Source organism: Quercus robur, chromosome 9 (assembly GCF_932294415.1).
Source record: "Quercus robur chromosome 9, dhQueRobu3.1, whole genome shotgun sequence".
Lineage (NCBI taxonomy): Eukaryota > Viridiplantae > Streptophyta > Magnoliopsida > Fagales > Fagaceae > Quercus > Quercus robur.
In genome coordinates this window covers 882,313-901,482 of record NC_065542.1, presented here as the reverse complement: position 1 = coordinate 901,482, position 19,170 = coordinate 882,313, and the positions used below count along the sequence as shown (strand labels likewise).

The window sequence follows — 19,170 nt, the reverse complement described above, 5'->3', positions numbered from 1 at the left end:
AAAAATTGCCATTTGCTTTTTTTATTTCTTGGCTAAAACCATTTACATATTTCAAGTTTAGTCATTTATTATTTATCCCCTAATTTTTAAATATTTGGTCTAATAACATTGTGTAGCATTTTATTTGAAGTTTCTTCCCATGTTCAATGTTGATATATCTGTAAAGTACCAATTAAACTCAAAATGATGTAATTGTAACGCACTAGTCATTCTGAACACATGGAAAAAAAAAAAAAAAAAAAAAAACTACATTAGTATTATTATTGAGGAATTGCAAGACGAGTATATGAATATTGAGGCAAATGACCTTTCTTTATTCATTGGAGGGACTCAAGATGCAACATCAACTTGCACTCACATGCTAACATGCACAACAGGCTTAGGTGTAGTTAATCTTTGTCGTATAGGATGCTGACTACATATGTTCTTTTAAAGTTTAAGAAAATTCCTTGAAAACCTTAACTTGCATATATGGCTCTCATAATAATCTAGGAAGCATAGGTGTGGCTCCAGGGTCGCCACACCCGCACCCGACTCGCATCAATGCGCCGATTCGCACTCAACACGCTGATTTGCCACTTCTTTTATTTATTATTTTTTTTCTTTTCTTTTTTTTCCTCTGATTCGTGCCAATTCGGGCCAAAATCTGCCAAAATCATCCGAAATCCACCGAAAACTGACCGATAGAGGCAGATTCGGTCCGAAACGGGCCAAAAGCCGAACCAGATCTCTTTGAATCTTTCCTCTTCATGCACTTAGCGGTGAAGGCAGCGTTGATTGGCAATGAAGGGCGACACTGGAAGTTCGTGGAGGCTATGAACTAAGCTCCTGAAACTGTGATAGAGAGAGCGAGGGAGAAAGTTGTGGACTATGGACAGATTTTTGAATATGTGTATTGGTGTAAAAGGTAAGGACTTCAAAAGTCAGAAAGATAACGGGTAAAAGGAGGAAAAAAAAACTGAAAGAAAAGGGTTGGAACTTGTGAAAATAGTAAAAATACAGGTTTTTATTTTATCACCTTTATCCATCACTTTTTATTATTCTTAAATACTTTGTTTTACTAACCACTTCATCCCCCAAGGCCCCACGTCACTACCTCATTACTTCTTCTCTTTCTTTTTTTGAAGGAAAATAATTTAATTTTATAAATGAGAAATGCTAACGAGTGCCTTTAAGGTACTGGTTAATAATCCATATAAAAAAAAGTTTTTATAGGAAATGAAAAAAAAGTAATTAATATTTTGACAGTTTTTTTTATTTCCCATAAAAATGGTATCAAAACTTTCTTAAAGTAGATTATTAATGAGTGCCCTAAGGGCACTCATTAGCAAAACCCTTTTTAAATATGTTATTAGGCTAAAATTGGGGTTGTGTAAACATTATAATAATATATATAAATATGCTTTTAAATTTATCTACTATTACTCTTAAATTGGTATATGTTTACCATTATATGAAAAAAACATGCTTAGTAATATATCAAAAATAAAAAAAATATATTTAATAATTTATTAATAAACGCCGCACCCACACCCTATTTTTTACAAAATTTCCAAGTCACGGCATTGCACCCGCATCTGCATCCGAACCCGAATTTGCACTTATTCCTAGATAATAATTGCCTAGCACTGATGGCCTCGTTTTACTAGATGCTCTCGTAAGATACTTCTAGTTTCCATATTGCGAATGGGCACTATGAGACAGAGGGTCTGGCCTTCACAAGTCAACAATTCATTTTTTAATAGAGTTGGTGTGCAAGTAGCGCTCCTCTTCTTCCAGGTAACTACCTGAACCAACAACTATTTAAACAAAACTAGATATTGGTTGTTGATAGGAACATGCATATGGAAGTCTTCGCATGTGCATAGATTATCAGTAAGCAAGTGGCCCTACCCCTCAAGTTGCTATTTGTTAAAAGATTAATTCTATTATATGTTTCAATTTTGGTGGTGGCAGATTCTACCGTTAGAAAGCTGCTTTATGATTTATTGGGACAATATTTGTAAACCAAAACTCGGAGTAAGGAAGACTAAAACATATACAACAACAACAAAGTCTTAAAATTTAAAATTATCTTAAGAGGGCTCGGAGTAAGTAAGTAGTCTCAAAATATAAACAAATTTTTAAAATTATATTGACATTTTTGAAAATACAAAGAGTACGTTAAGTACATGATTATTTACAATTGAAATAAAAATATATAGATAAGATGACCTCAAATGAATTTAAAATTTAATGTTGATGCCAAATGACTAGAAGTTCTTTCTTTCAAATAAAATGTGACCAAAAAGGCCTACTTGACTGATGAGATGTTAAAAAGCAAAGGCTCTCTAAATAGAATGTGTTTCTTCTTTATTGAATCAAGTAAAAGAAGAGAGTGCAAATAAATATCTGCCATTCTGCTATATACACATCAGAGCAGAGCAAAGGAAATGAGGGAAAAGAAATGGCGCCAAAATCCTAACAAACTAACTACCTAGCGCTAACCACACGGAGCCAATCATGTCATGACACCTGGACAGCTTCAGTAACTGTTTCTGGTGTTAAGTTGTGCACGTGCTGATCTTGTGACTTCATTTAAGTCCAATACTGCCGTTTTGTTCCTTCTTATATTTTTTGTTCAGATACACTACACGACACCGTTTCTTTTCTTTTCTTCACAGCATCAGCATGTGAGGAACAGAGAGACAGGCATTAATAAAGTGATTTTTATCTTTATTTTTATATTTTTATCTTACTTTTGACTAACAAAAAGAAAAGTAGGCCTTTCTTTGAGTGCGCCCTTTATTCCTTACCCTGTAGAATAAAGTCTCCAAAAGAGAATAAAATAAAAATGAGACAGCGTTCACATGTCTGACCAATTAGGGGCTGTTTGGATTGGCAATTCTCATCACTCAATTCTCAGTTTGCATAACTCAATTCTTAAAAATGGTGGAACCCATCTCAATTCTCAAAAAAAATTTTGTTTGGCAAGCCATAACTCAGTTTCTAATTTTTTGTTTCCATCACTTAATTCTCTGATTTTTGAGTTGGTGTTTTCAGTTTCCATAACTCATAACTCAATGGCATTTTTGTAATTAAACACACATGAGGGACCCACTCAACAGCAACTTTTGACCAATTGACTTTTTTTTTTTTTCCTTTCTTCTTCACTGGGTTCGGTCTTCTTCACTGGGGTTTTTTTTTTTTTTTTTTCCTTTCTTCTTCACTGGGTTCGGTCTTCTTCATTGAGTTTCTCTTTTTTTTTTTTTCCTTTTTTTTTCTTTTTTTTTTTTCACTGGGTTTGGGTTTCTGGATACTGAAAAAAAAAAAAAAAAAAAAAAAAAAAAAAAAAAAAAGCTGCACCGTGACAGACGTGGGCCCCCCAAATAGTGTGAAAAATAGTGAGTGATGGAAACTGAGTGATAAAGGCAAACGAATATGAAAAATTGAGTGATAAGTGATGAGTGATGAGTGATGGAAATTGAGTGACGGAAATTGAGTGATCAAATTTTGTTGGCCAAACAGGCTCTTAACCATTCACACATATAAAGAAAAAGAAAGAAACGGCTTGAGTTTAAAGTAGCGTATGTGTGAAGTTGAAGCGGTGAGGAACCATTGTATTATAACAATGGATCAGTAGGAAAAGGCAAGGTATCTTTAAAAATTGTAACTTTTATTCTGTGCATTAAAAAATTAAAATACACTAATTTTATAGCATGCGCGTTACGCTTCTAGTCAGAAACTCACTATCTAATCCTGAAACACAATGAATGTATAGCAACTAAGACATGATAAGATTAATATTTAACTCTAAAATTGAGCTCAATGATTGCGCATCAGACCAATGCATGTGAAATATTAGTTTCTTGCTTAGTGAGGGAGGTAGAAATTTATACAAATCAATAATTTTTTGTTAAATGAATTAAAGACTACACATTAGAGTAGATTAATTTTTTGTGGGTTTTAGTTAGCTCAAGTCTCTGATTGTTAAATAAGAGATCTAAAATTTAATCTCTACCAACATCAAAAACCAACTGATGTCTTGATTTGATGATAAAAAAAAAAAATCACAGAAGCGAATATCATAAGTTGAAACTCTATAAAATAAATAATAATAAAAAAAAAAGTTTTAGGTAACATAAAAAAAAAATATATATATATATATATATATATATAAATCAATTAATTTTAAGTAAATTAAATAATAAACGTCACTTTTATATGCCTTAATATACAAAGGAATATCATAGAGATATAATCATAACATTAAATGAAAACGTTTCTTTTTTGTTTATGGGTTGCAATGTAGAACATGTCTCAAATTTGTAACCATAAAATTTGTAGCATCTTTTCCTATAATGGAAAAATAAAAAATCCATGCATACGTGTATCCCTTACTCTCAAATTACAAAATGAAAAGGAGTTTGTTTTAGGGGGGAAAAAAATTAACTAAATAGATAAACTTATATTTTTGGAAACATATGCTTTAAATGCTCTTAAAGTTAATGAGTAAAATGTATAAAAAAAATAATAATAATAATAAAAGAAAATATAGATAAATTGGGGAGCGAAGTGCTAATTCTCACTATTCAAAAATAATAATTAAATATAAAAGTTACATGAAGTCAAGTGATGAAAAGAAAATTCAAATCCAAATGATCTTGTGTCAGAGAATTGAGAAATGCCACATTCCATAAGACCCAAAAATAAATAAATATAATGTTGAAGAATCACGTACACATAAATCTTTTTTTTTTCTTTTTTTTTTTTAAAGTTTAAAGTTTTTAGATGCTTCGATAACAAATACGGTAAGAAATGAAGATCTGACTCAACATGTCGAGTATAAAGAATTTGTAGAAGGAGTACTTACTTTACTTAATATCACTGTTCAAAGTGTTTTCAGCGTAGCGGTGAGACTTATAACCACAGGAGAAAAGTGAGACAATGAATGCATACCATCTAAGGGAGGTAGAAACTTAGGTAATCATTAACCAATAGTTCCCATTTCAATTTGTATGGAAGAATTTTACCAAAACTACGTAATTTTAAGTTGTTGAAGATATTATAGAAAGTTAAGGCTGCTGACAAAAAATGAGATAATTCAGAACACAGCTACTAGGCTTAGAAATAATGAAGAGATCGAATGCCACATGCATGGCAAACCGAAAGGTATATAACACGCCATTTGAACTGGGTATATTCAGTACTCACTGGGTCATCATCATATTCATTACTAATTCTCAATGCCTATTAAGAAGGCCCTGATAAATTTGGGCCTGAGCTACTTCAAATGATAAATACTATCACAACAAAACCAAATATATAGAGGCTTAAACATTCCACACACATACCTGAGAGCAAAACCCTGATGCAAGTCCTTCAAGCTATGGGGTTAGTTTTGTTGCTGGATTAACAACAAAATCACTCAGGCCCTATTTAAGAAAAGAAATGCAAAGGAATTAAAAAGAAAAAAGAAAAAAAATGAAATATACAGCCAGAAACGAATTCTGTTTAGAGAATAACAAGAAAGACAGCGCGACTTACCAAAAAAAGTCAGAAAAATAGTGTATCAGCCTTGCAAATTCATCAAAGCTACCAATTTCACTGAAATTTCTCTTCCTCGCAATTAGAGTCACCTTGTTCTTGTGTGCTTGAATTCCCAATCCAATTTCCCAAATGTGGAATGAATCTTTCAATTAAATCAGGGAGCCATATCCTCTTTGGGTGTGGAACATCTACCTCATTATAGGTAACTTCTCCACTAGGTCCATCCTCATCCCCATCATGGTCATCATGACTTCGCTTAATTATGGTATCTTTTGCTAAATCGTCTAAATTATCCTCATAAGGAGTGGTGCTACAATTGCAAGAACCAGCCATATTTTGTTTGAGATCTTCAATGTCTTGCTCATATACCAAACGAGCCCCGCATCTCGTCACCTCCAAGCCTGTACCTTCAATTTCAATTCCAACATCAACCTGACTCAATTGATCATTAGCATCGACTTGACTCAATATCTTGTCCCATAGCCCTTCCATAGAAAAATATTTTATCCAAAGGTGATTTGAATCAATCTTACTAGATTGCTCGGAAAAACCAAAACTTAAGTAATCTGGAACTTTATATCCATTAACATTACAGAGAAAATTAATAAAATGAGTAACCGGATGATTTTTTGAACTTTCCGGAGGATGTTGGAGTGGATAATGCTCACAGGGTACAAAAACAACACACAGAGCAATTCCTATAAAACCTGGAGGCTCTTGCAGATTCAATGAAGGCCCGTCACTTTGATGGCTAAACCATTTTGGAATTCTACTTCCAGGTATAAGAATATTTTGGAGACCTAAATCTGGTCTCTAAAACACACAAGTCAAGATATTAGAATTTTGAGAGAGAGAGAGAGAGAGACCTGAATGTAACGTCTCAGCATTGTTAAGAACATGCCACCGTAATCTTGATTGTCATTTAATTTGAAGCAGTTAAGAAGATAAAGATGAGGATGAAAATCTTCTTCTAGTCTTAAGGGTAATGTTTCGAGTGAGGTACAACCTTCTGCCCCCAAATAATCAATACTTAATGGAAGCTGTGGCAGTGACCGTAGATTAGTGCAACCACTCAAATAAAGAGAATCTAGTTTAGATAGTTGAATGATATCTTCAGGAAGGGAAACGAAATTATTTCCCTTTAGATTTAAATTTGTTAAAGAGGACAAACAACCAATAACATCAGGGACTGCCTGTAGATTGCAATAACTTAGATTCATATAGGTCAAAGAGGACAAGCCTGATAGAGCAAGCATTGAGATGAGGAGCTTATTTGATGGTTTAGATGATAGAAAATTACATCCACGTAGAGAGAGATTTTGGAGATTTTTTAAGAGAACCATGGACGAAAGTAACTCTTTTATAGCAGTTCTACTCCCATCTAGCTCCTCTAGGCCTTCAATATTTCCCAAGTTCTCTGGCAATTTGTCAAGTTTTGAGCAGTCAGATATAATGAGAGTTTTTAAAGACGTCAAACTACAAATTGAAATAGGAAGACTTGAAAGGTTTTTGCAATCTCTTAGATCCAAGTCTATAAGGCCAGTTGAGCGTTCCACTAATAATGATGGATCTTTTATAGCAATCTCACTTAAACAAAGTTTTGACAAACGTGACATATTTTTCACAATCTCTGGAAACTTCTTCAATTTTGAACAACCACCAAGATCGAAAAATTCAAGAGCTTCAAGCTGATCTTGTGAGGAAGGCTTTCGAGACATTTGCAACCATTCAAATCCAATCGAATAAGCCGTTTGAGATCTCCAATAGATGCATGAATCTTATATAGTCCTGTACAACATCGAAGAATTAATTGCTTAAGATTTGGGGCTCCACTTAGGTTCGGAATCTCAATCAAGTTTCGAGAGTCACTCAAATCAATGAGTTTTAACTCGTTTAAAATCTGTTATAAACCAATAAATAATTAGACTAACTCAAGCATTAATGAAAAAGCAGGAAATACAAATTAGTATAAGTGAAAATCTTACTATAATTCCTTTCCATAGTTGTTTGATGTCGCTGCAATGCATTCTTAGTTCAACAAGTTTAATTGGTTGGAAATTGGCTAGCATTGATTTTAAAGGATATCCATGCCAATCAATTACATGTAACTCATTAGAAAGATAATTGAGGCCTTGTGGAAGTTGGATAGGACCTCCAATGAGGTCTTGTGGAGGATGCACAAAACCAATTTTAAGAAATCTCAAAATTTTCATCTTTGAGAAGGCTTTAGCACTCAAGTGTTCCTTTGCTTCAATAGGCATGTTTAGCATTATGCCTTCAACTACCTCTGTTCCCTAATAACCAAGAACAATGAAATTAGAGTAATTGACAAATATTTAGAAGAAATTGTTAAAATATATATAATTCTATAAGTTTAGGTCTAGAATGGACAACTTACAGTACTATTCTTCAATATATGAAGGACATCCTCATAACGCCATAACCTACTTCGACGACCAGGCTCTTCAAGGGATTCATGGTGGACAATTTCTTGGCCCATTTCTTGTGGCAAATCATGCATCCACAAAGATTCATGCATCAACAAACTTCTCTCTCTATCAATGGTTATGAGTGATTTGTCTATAAGAACTTTAATATTGTAGTTTGGATAGTAACCAAATCTCTCTAGTATATCTCTTATGCAATCTTTGTTCTCTCCTTTGAAAAAGCATGCAATATCCAAAAACAATTCCTTTTGAGTATACATCAAACCATCAAAACTTATTTGAAGTATATTTAGAATGTTTCTATCAGGTTCTTGTTTTAGTTTATATAAGGCACTTTTCCATTCATCTATTCTTTTTTCAAACAACAAAGAATCTAAACTTTAAGAGCCAAAGGAAGGCCATTGGCATAATTCACCAAGTCCTTAGACAAATCCACATAATTTTCTTCAGGATAGGGTTTCTTGAAAGCTCTCCAACTAAAAAGCTGCAAAGCATCATTGTCATTCAATCCCTTCATTGTATATATATCATTTATACCACGTCTTCTCAACAAGTGCTTATCTCTACTTGTTACAATGATTCTACTCCTTGAACCAAACCAATCATGATTCCCAACTAATGCTTCTAGTTGTTCATCTCCATCCACATCATCAAGAACAATAAGAACCTTTTGTTACGTAATCTATTCCCTATAACTATGAAACCTCGAAAACATTCGATATATTTTTTCTACTTCCCTTAAGGATGTTAGAAAGAAGTTGTTGTAAAGAAACTAGATGATGATTTTTAGTTTTTTCTCTTACATTAGCTATAAAGCTGCTAGCTTCAAAGCTACCATAAATTCTTTCATAAATTTCTAGTGCAAGAGTTATTTTACCCATTCAACCCATCCTGCAAATCCCAACAAAACGAACACCACCCGACCCTTCAACTAAATATAAATCCAACATTTCCATCATAGGAGATTCTATTCCAACAAGTTCCTTGGAAATGGCACTTTGAAATATAAAATTCAATTCACTAGATATCCTTTCAATGATTTCTTGGATAATTATTGATTCATGCCTACAAAGAAGATAGCAAAAAAAAGAATTTTGATGACTATATAATATATAGCATAAATACAGTAGACAAAATATTCAAAATACAATCTTAGATTCATTGAGCAAAAATGGAATCTAAAAAGTGCATAATATAGCATCATAATTGAGGTTTGATTTGTTTGTCACGTCGATAGTCTATGCGAGAACCATGTGTTTCCTTCTAATTGTAATAGTTTAATGGGTTAAGAGTGTGCCTAATTTTTTTTTTTTTTTTGATAAGCCGATAGTTAGAGTGTGACAAATTTTAATGTCATTTTTTGTAAGTTTCTCATATTTTAATTTTCATACTCCTTTTTTCTATTTCTTTTATCTTTACAATAAGAAAAAAGATATAACAGATAGACCAATTGAAGTACTTAACTATTTACTATATATTTATGCTTCTGGCCTATTTATTTGCGCAGAACATTTTAACTGCTCAAAGAAGAAATTCTACAAGAAATAAAAATTAGATGAAAATACAGTGTTATCGTGAGGTATTGTGCTCTTTATTTTGTAGTGATTGAGTTTTTCAATTGATTATTTATGCTTGCTATTGCTATATTGTTAATTGGCTAATGATGTATACCATTGGGCTATAAATTGGTAGATTAGCTTAAAATTGGAATTAGCTGTAATTACAACTTGGGGTCTAAATCATTACCATAATTAAAATTTGGTAATCTCAAGAAAGAAAGGCAAAGAAGAAGAAATTATTAGGTCCACCGGGAAGACTGTTGATGTGGTCCTCCCAACTAATGAAATAATGCCATTGATGCAAATGTGTAAGTGGGGTCCTAATAACCAAGAGGAAAAAAAAATAAAAAAATTACCAGGTGATATTACATTTGCATAAATTACAGCATTTTATTAGTTGGAAGGTAAGGGAAAACCATGTTAGTAGTCCTCTTGATAGACCTAATAATTTCTCGCGAAGAAGAGGAGAATGTAGTGAGAAATAAATTGTGTTTGACATGGCATTTTTCTAACCTTTATATCATTTATTTGCCATGTGTCATCCATCAAAATAAAAATGGGAGAGGATGGGAGGCAAGCCAAATGCAAAATGATATGGGTATGACCACATAAGAAATCTACTATGAAAAGAAGTATATATGGGACTAGACCATGCATATCACGAACTTTGGAAATTACAAGAATATTGATTAAGCATATGTCTAAATGCTACTGGCATGATCAGGTACTAGCTTGAGTCTTGTTACAAGATAATCTACATATATATATATATATATATATATATATATATAACCGAAGCCTTTGAAGCTTCCACAATTTTCCACGTCAGCACAATATTTAAATAATAATTTTTTTGATAAATTAAAAAAATTAAATTAAAAAAAAAGAAAAAAAAAAAAGAAAGAGGCGTTAGACACAAATACAAACTCAGTTGGAAAACACAATACGAAACCCCAAAACTGAAAACCCTAGACACAAATCCTTCTTCTTTGACTCCACTCCCATCTGCGTTAGACACAAACACAAACTCAGCTTGGAAACACGATTGGAGTGTGCAAGAGAATATGCAGGAAACCCAAAATTGAAAACCCTAGACGCAATTCCTTCTCCTTGGTCACCACTCCCATCTGAGATAATCTCTTCTCGGCAACGGTAAGCAATCAAAACAAAAATTCTAATTTTATATACAAAAATTTTGATTTTCTATTTTTTGATATGTTAGATAAAGAGGTTTTTGTGTGCTTTTGTTGTTGGAATTCTGGATTTTAAGTTCCAATCTTGGAATTCAATCTCAAAGTAAGCAAAAATAGAAATACATGTTTGATCTGATTCTCTCTCTTATATACCTACCCCTGTTTTTGCTGTCTCTTTGGGTATGAGTAATAATATACATACATATAAGTTTAGATCTTTCAATTGATTTTTTGTTTGTTAAATGGATCCTCTATGTTTGTATTTAAACAATATGATTTTAATAATTCAAACACTAACTCAAGCTAATTCTTGCATTGTTGCAGTGAAGACTAGCTTTTGAACTGCTAAACGTTCAATTGGAATTTATAAACATGGAGGTATGTTAAATTTTTTTTCCCTCTTTTAATAATTAAACTTATGGCACTTTGAAATTTTAGGTAAGATAGTTTGTATTTTATATGAATTATGTGAACACTTTATGCTTGGGTAGGGGGAGCTATTTGATAAAATGCCTAAAAGAGATATTGTATCATGTTTGTAATAATAAACTTTGTAATTTGTTTAAATTATTGGCTTTGCTATCAGCTGTGATTTGATGATTGTAGGTGATCAGTAAATGTGCACATCATGACCACTTCATTAGAGGAGGAGGAGCAGCAATAATTGTGCAAAACAGAGAGGAAAAAGGTTTAGATATTTACTCCTTCCAGGTACAACATTATTTGGTTTCATAGTATTGTTCGTTACATATTTACATGTCCAAAGCTAAATACAAGAAAATCCTATGAGTTTGTTCGTTACATATTCCAGCACTAATTCTTGCATTGTTGCAACAGAGACTAGCTTTGGAACTGATAAACCTTCTATTGGAATTTCAAAAAGTGGAGGTATGTTAAATTTTGATTCCCATATGTTAAATTGTTTTTTTACCTCATAATATATCTTATAGTTAGTAATTTATTTGAATTACCAAACCCTATATGCTCAGGCATGCATCTATATGACAAAATGCCTAAAAGAGGTATTGTATCATGTTTGAAATTTCACCTCAGTATCAGAGGATGTAGCTAACCAGTGCCTATAATCTCTCTTTTATTTTCTCAGGGCTCAAACTCAGACCCTATCCTCTCTCTTTAATCTCAGCCAAATCCATCACCACTCTCAATTTGCTTCTGTCGCTAATGTTGCACAAGGTAATGTTTTGTATTCAATTCTTTATTATATAATATTTTCTCAAATTTAGTCAGTGTTTTGAGACTTAGAGCTGTAAGGACTCAATCCGTAACGGCCCCAAAATCATGTTGGGTTCGTACGATAAAAGGCCCAAACAATATAATTTGTAGAGCGTGGGTTTGAAAGGCTAGGCCTTGGTCGCCGGACGGTAGTTAATCAAGGTTTCCATAACGATTTGCACAAGGATGAACCTGACGTGTTTAATAATAATCTATTCCGGTACGTCATGAGTAGCTCCGGCCCTTCGACCTCCTCCAAGGAGCTTCATGTTCTTATTCTTCTTTTTTAGGACTCCATGGTGTGGGAGCCCCCCTTTTGGCACATAAGTCTTCACATTATATAGCCCTTCTCGGTTGATCCCGACCCTCCACCTGTTTATTAGACAGGTACCTATTTAAATAGCTGTCCCATCAGCTGCCTCCCCCTGCCTTTTGTTAGTTGCACTAATCGAAACCACACTGTTCAGGCGTCTTTTCTCATTAATATGGCTAGGTCGTTTGTGGGCGCATTCAATACGGAGGTGATGTGTTTACCTTGAACCACCCCCACTATGTACCCCCATGTGAGTCAAATTCTACTCGCCTCTTCCTCTGGGGGCGCCTCAGAGGTTGCCTTTGGCGACATGCCGCTCTTCCTTTTGAAGTTTTTGGGATGCCGAGGATAGGATCATCCTCGGCTGCCTCTATAGGCTATTTGGTCTTTCCCTACTCGTCCTCGGCAACTACCCTCCTCGGCACGGGCCCTGGGCCTTAGTGGAAAGTGGGTCGGGTCGTAAGTTCTCTAGCCCCACAAGAGCAATTCTTTTCTTAGTGCTATTTGATTACAATTTAGATGTCATGGAGTCAAACTTAATTTGTGTTGATAAAATTGTTGATCAGTCGATTACAATTATGCTTGATGCTCTAACATGACAAAAGCTGTAAACTATACTTATTAAAGTTGCATCACAGTTCTTTTTTTCTTTTTTTGAGAAAGAAGCTGAATAATATTATTAAAAAAGATCAACAAAATCACCCTGAAATATAGAAAAAAGTTGTGGTGGAACGTCCTCCATCCATACTAAAAAGTTTGGAATATTAATAGCGTGTTTAGCCAAACTATGAGCAACAGAATTCTATTTTTCTATATTGGTAGTTCTATCAATAATAAGTTGTGCAATATGATATTGGCATCACTATTTTTTACTTTTTTTGGTACCCTTGCAACTTCTTGAAACATACAAATATATATGCATTATTTAATCACACATCCCTACATTGTGCAATGCTTGAACAAATTTTTTAGAAGTTTTCTACTTTTATTTGTTATTGGCCAGAATTTGTGACTTTTTAAAAATAAATGGCAAATATAGTAGGCACCCCCAAGGTTTTTTCCCTTTTAACTCACACCCTTTTAATTTTCATTATTAAATACCCATCTTTTTACATATTATTTGCATCCTTATTTATTTAGGGTTGTTTTTTAGTTTGGAAGACCACACAGATTTTGACTTTTTTTTTTTTTTGGGGGGGGGGGGGGGGATTGTTTTTTGTTTGGAAGACTGCACAAATTTTGACAACACTACCAAGCCACAAAGCCTTTGTGAACTGCACTCAGGCATGCCTTTAGTTTTGGTTTGGCATAAACTTTTGAAACAAATGCCATAAATATCTAGATTTGTGGCTTTTGTATTCTTAATGTTTGAATAAAACCATATAGTACAATTTAAACATGTTTCACATAAGCTTTTGAGGTCTCAGGTCATGTTGTATTTATATATGGCAAAAGATGATACCATTTTTCACCTTAGCACAATTTGTACTGGTATTTTATTTATAACTTGGATATATTGAAGTTCTTTTGTATGTGAATAATCTATTTTGTTATTTATTTCTGAATTTCATGATGAAAGCCAATGGAATACTTATTTTCATGAAGATTATAGACATATTGAACTTTTTTAATAATTCAATCGTTGGGGTGGGGTTATTATGAAATTTATTGACATTAAGAGTGTTTGGTGTTACATTGTAAATCTTTGATGAATTGGTATAATTTGGTGTTATACTTGATACTAATTAGGCGAAAAATTAAGTAGCTTGAAGAAGTTGAGAAAAGAGAAGAGCCTAAGAAAGGAAGGAAATAGATTCTTGAAAAGTATTGTATAAAGCTTGAAGATGTAAGCACAATTGTACATTTATTCTATTTACTGGTTCATTTGCAATACTTATTAAACCAAATGTAAGAGCACATTATGATTATTGTAATATATTACTTCATAATATTTGTATTTATCTCATTTTTAATGATTTTATGTGTAATATTTTGATAGTTTCATCATAATTACATATTTCATCTTATATTAGAGCCAATATAGCTTTCAATAATTGAAATTAGAGAAACGTTTAAACCTGAACATGTTAATATTTGATTTAAAACAATCTCGTGCATCGCACGGGTTAGCGACTAGTAGTTATTAATTGGCAAAGCCAAGATTTAACTTTAAGGGGGCAAAATGTATAAGTGACGCACATCAGGGGCGGCGCAAAGTGTTAATTAGGGTGGTCACATGACCACCCTAATTTTTTGTTTTTTTAATATACCTTAAAAAAATTTTATTTTTAAATTAATATGGGTCTTTTGACCGCCTAGAAAAAAACTTGACCACCCTAAAAAAAACTTGAATACCCTTAATAACAATTGAGTCCATTAAAAATAAAATTCAACCTCTCCAAAATTTTGGTCCGTTGAATGTTAAACTAAAAAATTGCAAGAAAAGCTATGTTCATAGCATTTTTGTAACATTTTCGTAACAAATCCTAAGTAGCAGGTTGTTACTGCTAAACAGATAATTAATTTTAGTGGTAAGTTTAAATTAGAACCAATAAAAACTTACCGCATAGGCTTTATTGTGAAAGTGTTACAAAAATATTGTAGACGTAGCACTTTAAAAAAGTTGCCCAAACAAACAAATTAGCCTAAAAACCCAAGTTAAACTTTTAATTGTGATTTTTAAAATTGTGTTTTCAAATGGCATATTTTAAAATTGCTATTATTTTATATAAAAAAAGAAACTTTTCAAATAGCTAGTTTGTTAGTTCTTGCTTTAGTCTTTAACTGAATTTATTGGATTTATGTTATACATTTTTTCAAAAAGATAATGCATTTTGTTTATGTTATTACTTATTTAGGCAATATGTTGGTAATTAAATGAGAGATTAGTAGCTTAATAATTGCTTGGTTGTGTATATTGAAAAAGATTTAGTAGATAACATTAATAATGAAACTATCATATCAAACAACGATTTCAAAATATAAAAACTTGTGAAATGAAATTTTAAAACTTTATGTATTTGCGTATGTTTTTATTTTGTGATGTTAATATATTCAAATTTTATTTTTATTAAAAAATTTTAATGGCCACCCAACAAAAATTCTTGGAGCCACCACTGACGCACATGCATGAATAAGCCATTTTGTGATTTTTTTTTTTTTTTTTTGTGTGAAAGGTATTAGACATTCTAAGATAAAAGAAGGCAAGCAACTGAATTGAGGCCAAATATAAGCAAAGCTTCATTGACTCAACAAATCATCTATCTATCTATCTATCTATATATATATATATATATATATTGGCAAAACTGAGAGAAAATTCAATTAGATTTCAAATTAGAATTCAATTAAATTCTACAATTGAATCTAATTGAATTTAGCTTTCAAAATTAGGCGCATTTTTAAGGACATGGTGTAAGTTTCTACCATGTAGGGAATATAGCTTTCAAAATTAGTCAACTCAACTAGTTTGATGAATTTTTCAACAAATGCATTTCTTTTTTTGATTTAGCCCCAAAAACTTAACCCAAGATGTGTGTATAATTGTAAATGCTTTTAATTGTACTTGTGCATATGGATAGGGTTATAAACTAGTTTATATAATGTGGATTACTAAGTCTTTTTTTTTTTCTTTCTTTTTTTTTTTGTCTATATTGAGTAATTCAGTAATGGACTACCATGCCTCATACAATGCAAAGGCTCTTCAACCAAAGTCGAACGTGAGCTTATAATTCCCTAAGTCATAATATACATACAAGGGACAAACAAAAATTTTCTCCAGTTAATCAGATTACAAAAGGCAAATAAAATGTGTCATGTTATTCCAGGGGAAAGTCAGCAAAGCTTTAGTGTAGAAAAATTACCATATTGATGATGATGTGAACAAAAGTACTCTATGTAGGGAATTAAACCAAAATTCCCAACCTGTGAGAAACAAAAATAGAGAAAACACACGCCAAAGAAAACAATCACATGCATAAAACAATATTTACGTGGTTCGGCAATTTGCCTACGTCCACGGAGTTGTAAGGATTTCACTATTTTCAGGGAAGAATACAATGCAATGTTGCGGCTACAATTTTCTCTCCATATATAAAACATGGCCACCGACTCTCTATATAAAACCCTAATTACAAAAGGCGGTCTATATATATGAAATGGGCCCAAAAAATTTTTCCCGGGGGTGTTGCCCCCAGACCCCCAAAGGCTTGTCCATGGAGCGGAGGCTTGGGCCGATTAAAAACCACGCAATATTATTCGGGTCGGGTCAAGTCGTCGAACCGGATCAAACAAAAAACTAGGCTCCACAAAGCCCAACACTCTAGCAAAAGACAAATGTTACCTATCATGTAAATCCCATCTAGAGATATTGCCCACTTCTTTCAAAGCAACTTTCCATCCTTACACAACCTTGTTGTTAACCTTGGGATCATTTTCATGCTTCTCGAAGGCTTCAGCAAGAGTAACCGCTGGTTTCGTACATTAGAGGGATCCACACGGTAAAAGATGGGAAAAACTGTTAACTTCGTCTCTTCTATGCATTCAATAATCTTTGCTAGTTCAATCAAGCACTGTCTTGAAGAAGCATAGTTTGTTGAGAGAATTATGATTGTATACTTGGATTCTTCTATTGCTTTCAAGAGATGTGAAGAAATATACTTTCCTTGCTTAAGTTCCTCATCATCATCCCTGAAGGTGATAGTACCCTTTTGTTTCAAAGTAGTATAGAGATGGTTTGTAAAATTCTTGCAGGTGTCATCACTGCAAAAACTAAGGAACACATCGTATTTCAAAGAAGAAGAAGAAGAAGAGGAGGAGGAGGAAGCTGTTTGAGTGGACATAAAAGGATATGGAAGAAATTGGATCAATGACCAAAAATTTCAGTCACTTTCCCCGTAAAAAACAACCAAATTAAGATAACCAGGAAAAAATAAAGAAACAAGAAAAAAAACTCAGTGAGTAAACCGAAACGCTGATGAGGGGTCAATCTTGGAAGGTGAAAGCGAGTGAGGTTGAAATTGAGAATTGGGTTTGCGTTCAGCTGCAAAGAAAGTGAAGAAGAAGAAGAATAAAGATATAGTCGGAGTTAGTACGCTTTCTTTTTTATTCATGTTTACCTTTTGCAGTCGAGTGAACAAAACTGTCTTCCTTTAAATTACCATTTATATTAGTTTAAAATATATATATCATTTAAATACTTTTTTTTTTTTGGTGCTAAAACCATTTACTTACTTAGAGTTTAGTCATTTATTATTTATACCATAATGTTTAAATACTTAATTTGTACTCATAACATTACATAGCGTTTTATTCAAACTTTCTACCCATGTTCAATGTTATATATCCTTTAAGTATCAATTAAATTCAAAATGATGTAATTTTAACATAATAAAAATAGTCGTTTTGAACACATGAAAAAAGATATATATATATATATATATATATATAAAAATTTAAACTACATTAGCTTTATTATGGACAAATTTGTAAGACGGAGTAAATGAATATTAAGGCAAATGATCTTTCTTTATACATTAGAGGGACACAAGATACAACATAAATGTGCACTCACATGCTTAATATGCTCAAGTGTAGTTAGTCTTTCTCGAATAGGATGTAGTTACATATGCTCTTTACAATTTTAAAAAAAAAATTCCCTAAAATCTCAACTCACATATACGATTCTCACGACAATTGCCTAGCACAGAATCAATATGCTAGGTTTGATGTGGCCTCGTTTTATTAGTGACTTTCACGAATAAGGTTTGATGTAGCATGTCAGAAGTTATTTTCCTAACCTAATTGAGCAATTTCTTAGAAGATAATGGTTTATGGTATTCGTTATTGTTTTAACTAGTAGTAGACCCACGCGATGCGTGAGAATATACAACTGTTTTGTAACGTCGTATAATGTATGATTTATTCTATAAAACATACTGGGGATATTTAAAATTATTTTTCATCTCTCCATCTCTACAAACATATCATTCTATTATTTTGAGTGTTTTTTTTTTTTTTTTTTTAAATCTTTGATGCATTTGATTGATATTATTCCATTATTATTATTTTTTTGGAGATAAAAGATAGAAATACTATTCTTTTTTCCAGTGATCTATATTATTCAAACTTTTGTATAGTGATTAGTGTGGTATGGTTTTTTTCTTCTAACAACTAAAATTTTTAAGTTCCAAAATTAATTATTTGAATTTCTCATTCTCTTAAGAACATTATCATGATAACCAAACCTCATCACAAATTTATAATTGATATTACTCAAATAATTTATAGAGCCATTCAAATACATAATCATCTCACTTCTAAAATATCTAAAAATTAACTAAAACTAAAACTAAAACTATAAGAGGGATAGAGAGTACATGTGATAAATAACTTAAAAAACACACCACCAAAGTGTATTATCCAAAAGTAGAGACACACACAAAATAATAATAATAATAATAATAATAATAATAATAATAATAATAATAATAATAATTCATCAATCTAAAATAGAGTTGCAAGAAAGAATTAATAATAGAGAGAGAGAGAGAGAGAACGATCACCTTTTTTAGAAGAGAATATGAGACAAATAACAAAATTATATAAAAGAAGATGAGTAGAAGAATATTCAAAAGAAAATGTATAGTTGTAAACACCAAATTATCCAAGTCATGCTATGTAATAGAATAATATTAAATCATTCTGTAATTTCATAGAATAACATGTAACAAACAAAGAAAATAAAATTAAAAAGATAAAAAAATTAAAATTTAACCAATTCTTATCAACCCAAAGTAGAGTTAAACATAAAAATTCATCAATCACCAAAAGAAAGAATATATATATATATATAGAGAGAGAGAGAGAGAGAGAGAGAGAGAGAGAGAGAGAGAATT

General features: G+C 32.2%; 4 protein-coding genes across 16 annotated transcripts in view; all 4 read right to left on the bottom strand.

Moving 5' to 3' along the window:
• The window catches only part of LOC126699416 (disease resistance protein RUN1-like), a 193,865-nt gene that overhangs the window by 28,386 nt on the left and 146,309 nt on the right, over positions 1-19,170 (bottom strand). The gene's annotated exons all lie outside the window — the stretch shown is intronic.
• Positions 1-19,170, bottom strand: part of LOC126699414 (TMV resistance protein N-like) — a 90,989-nt gene that overhangs the window by 46,200 nt on the left and 25,619 nt on the right. The gene's annotated exons all lie outside the window — the stretch shown is intronic.
• Positions 1-19,170, bottom strand: part of LOC126699422 (uncharacterized) — a 105,090-nt gene that overhangs the window by 76,396 nt on the left and 9,524 nt on the right. The window lies entirely within an intron of this gene.
• LOC126699419 (disease resistance-like protein DSC1) lies at positions 5,543-7,642 on the bottom strand. 2 transcript variants are annotated; one of them, XM_050397245.1, is made up of 3 exons: positions 7,515-7,642; positions 6,396-7,317; positions 5,543-6,342 (listed from the first exon to the last, which is right to left on the bottom strand). In XM_050397245.1, the coding sequence occupies exons 2-3, from the start codon at positions 7,245-7,247 to the stop codon at positions 5,584-5,586; spliced, it is 1,611 nt and encodes a 536-aa protein (XP_050253202.1). In that variant the 5' UTR covers positions 7,248-7,317; positions 7,515-7,642; the 3' UTR covers positions 5,543-5,583. The 2 variants fall into 2 exon arrangements, with proteins under 2 accessions (XP_050253202.1, XP_050253201.1); XM_050397244.1 differs by lacking the exon at positions 7,515-7,642 and having other exon boundaries at positions 6,396-7,508.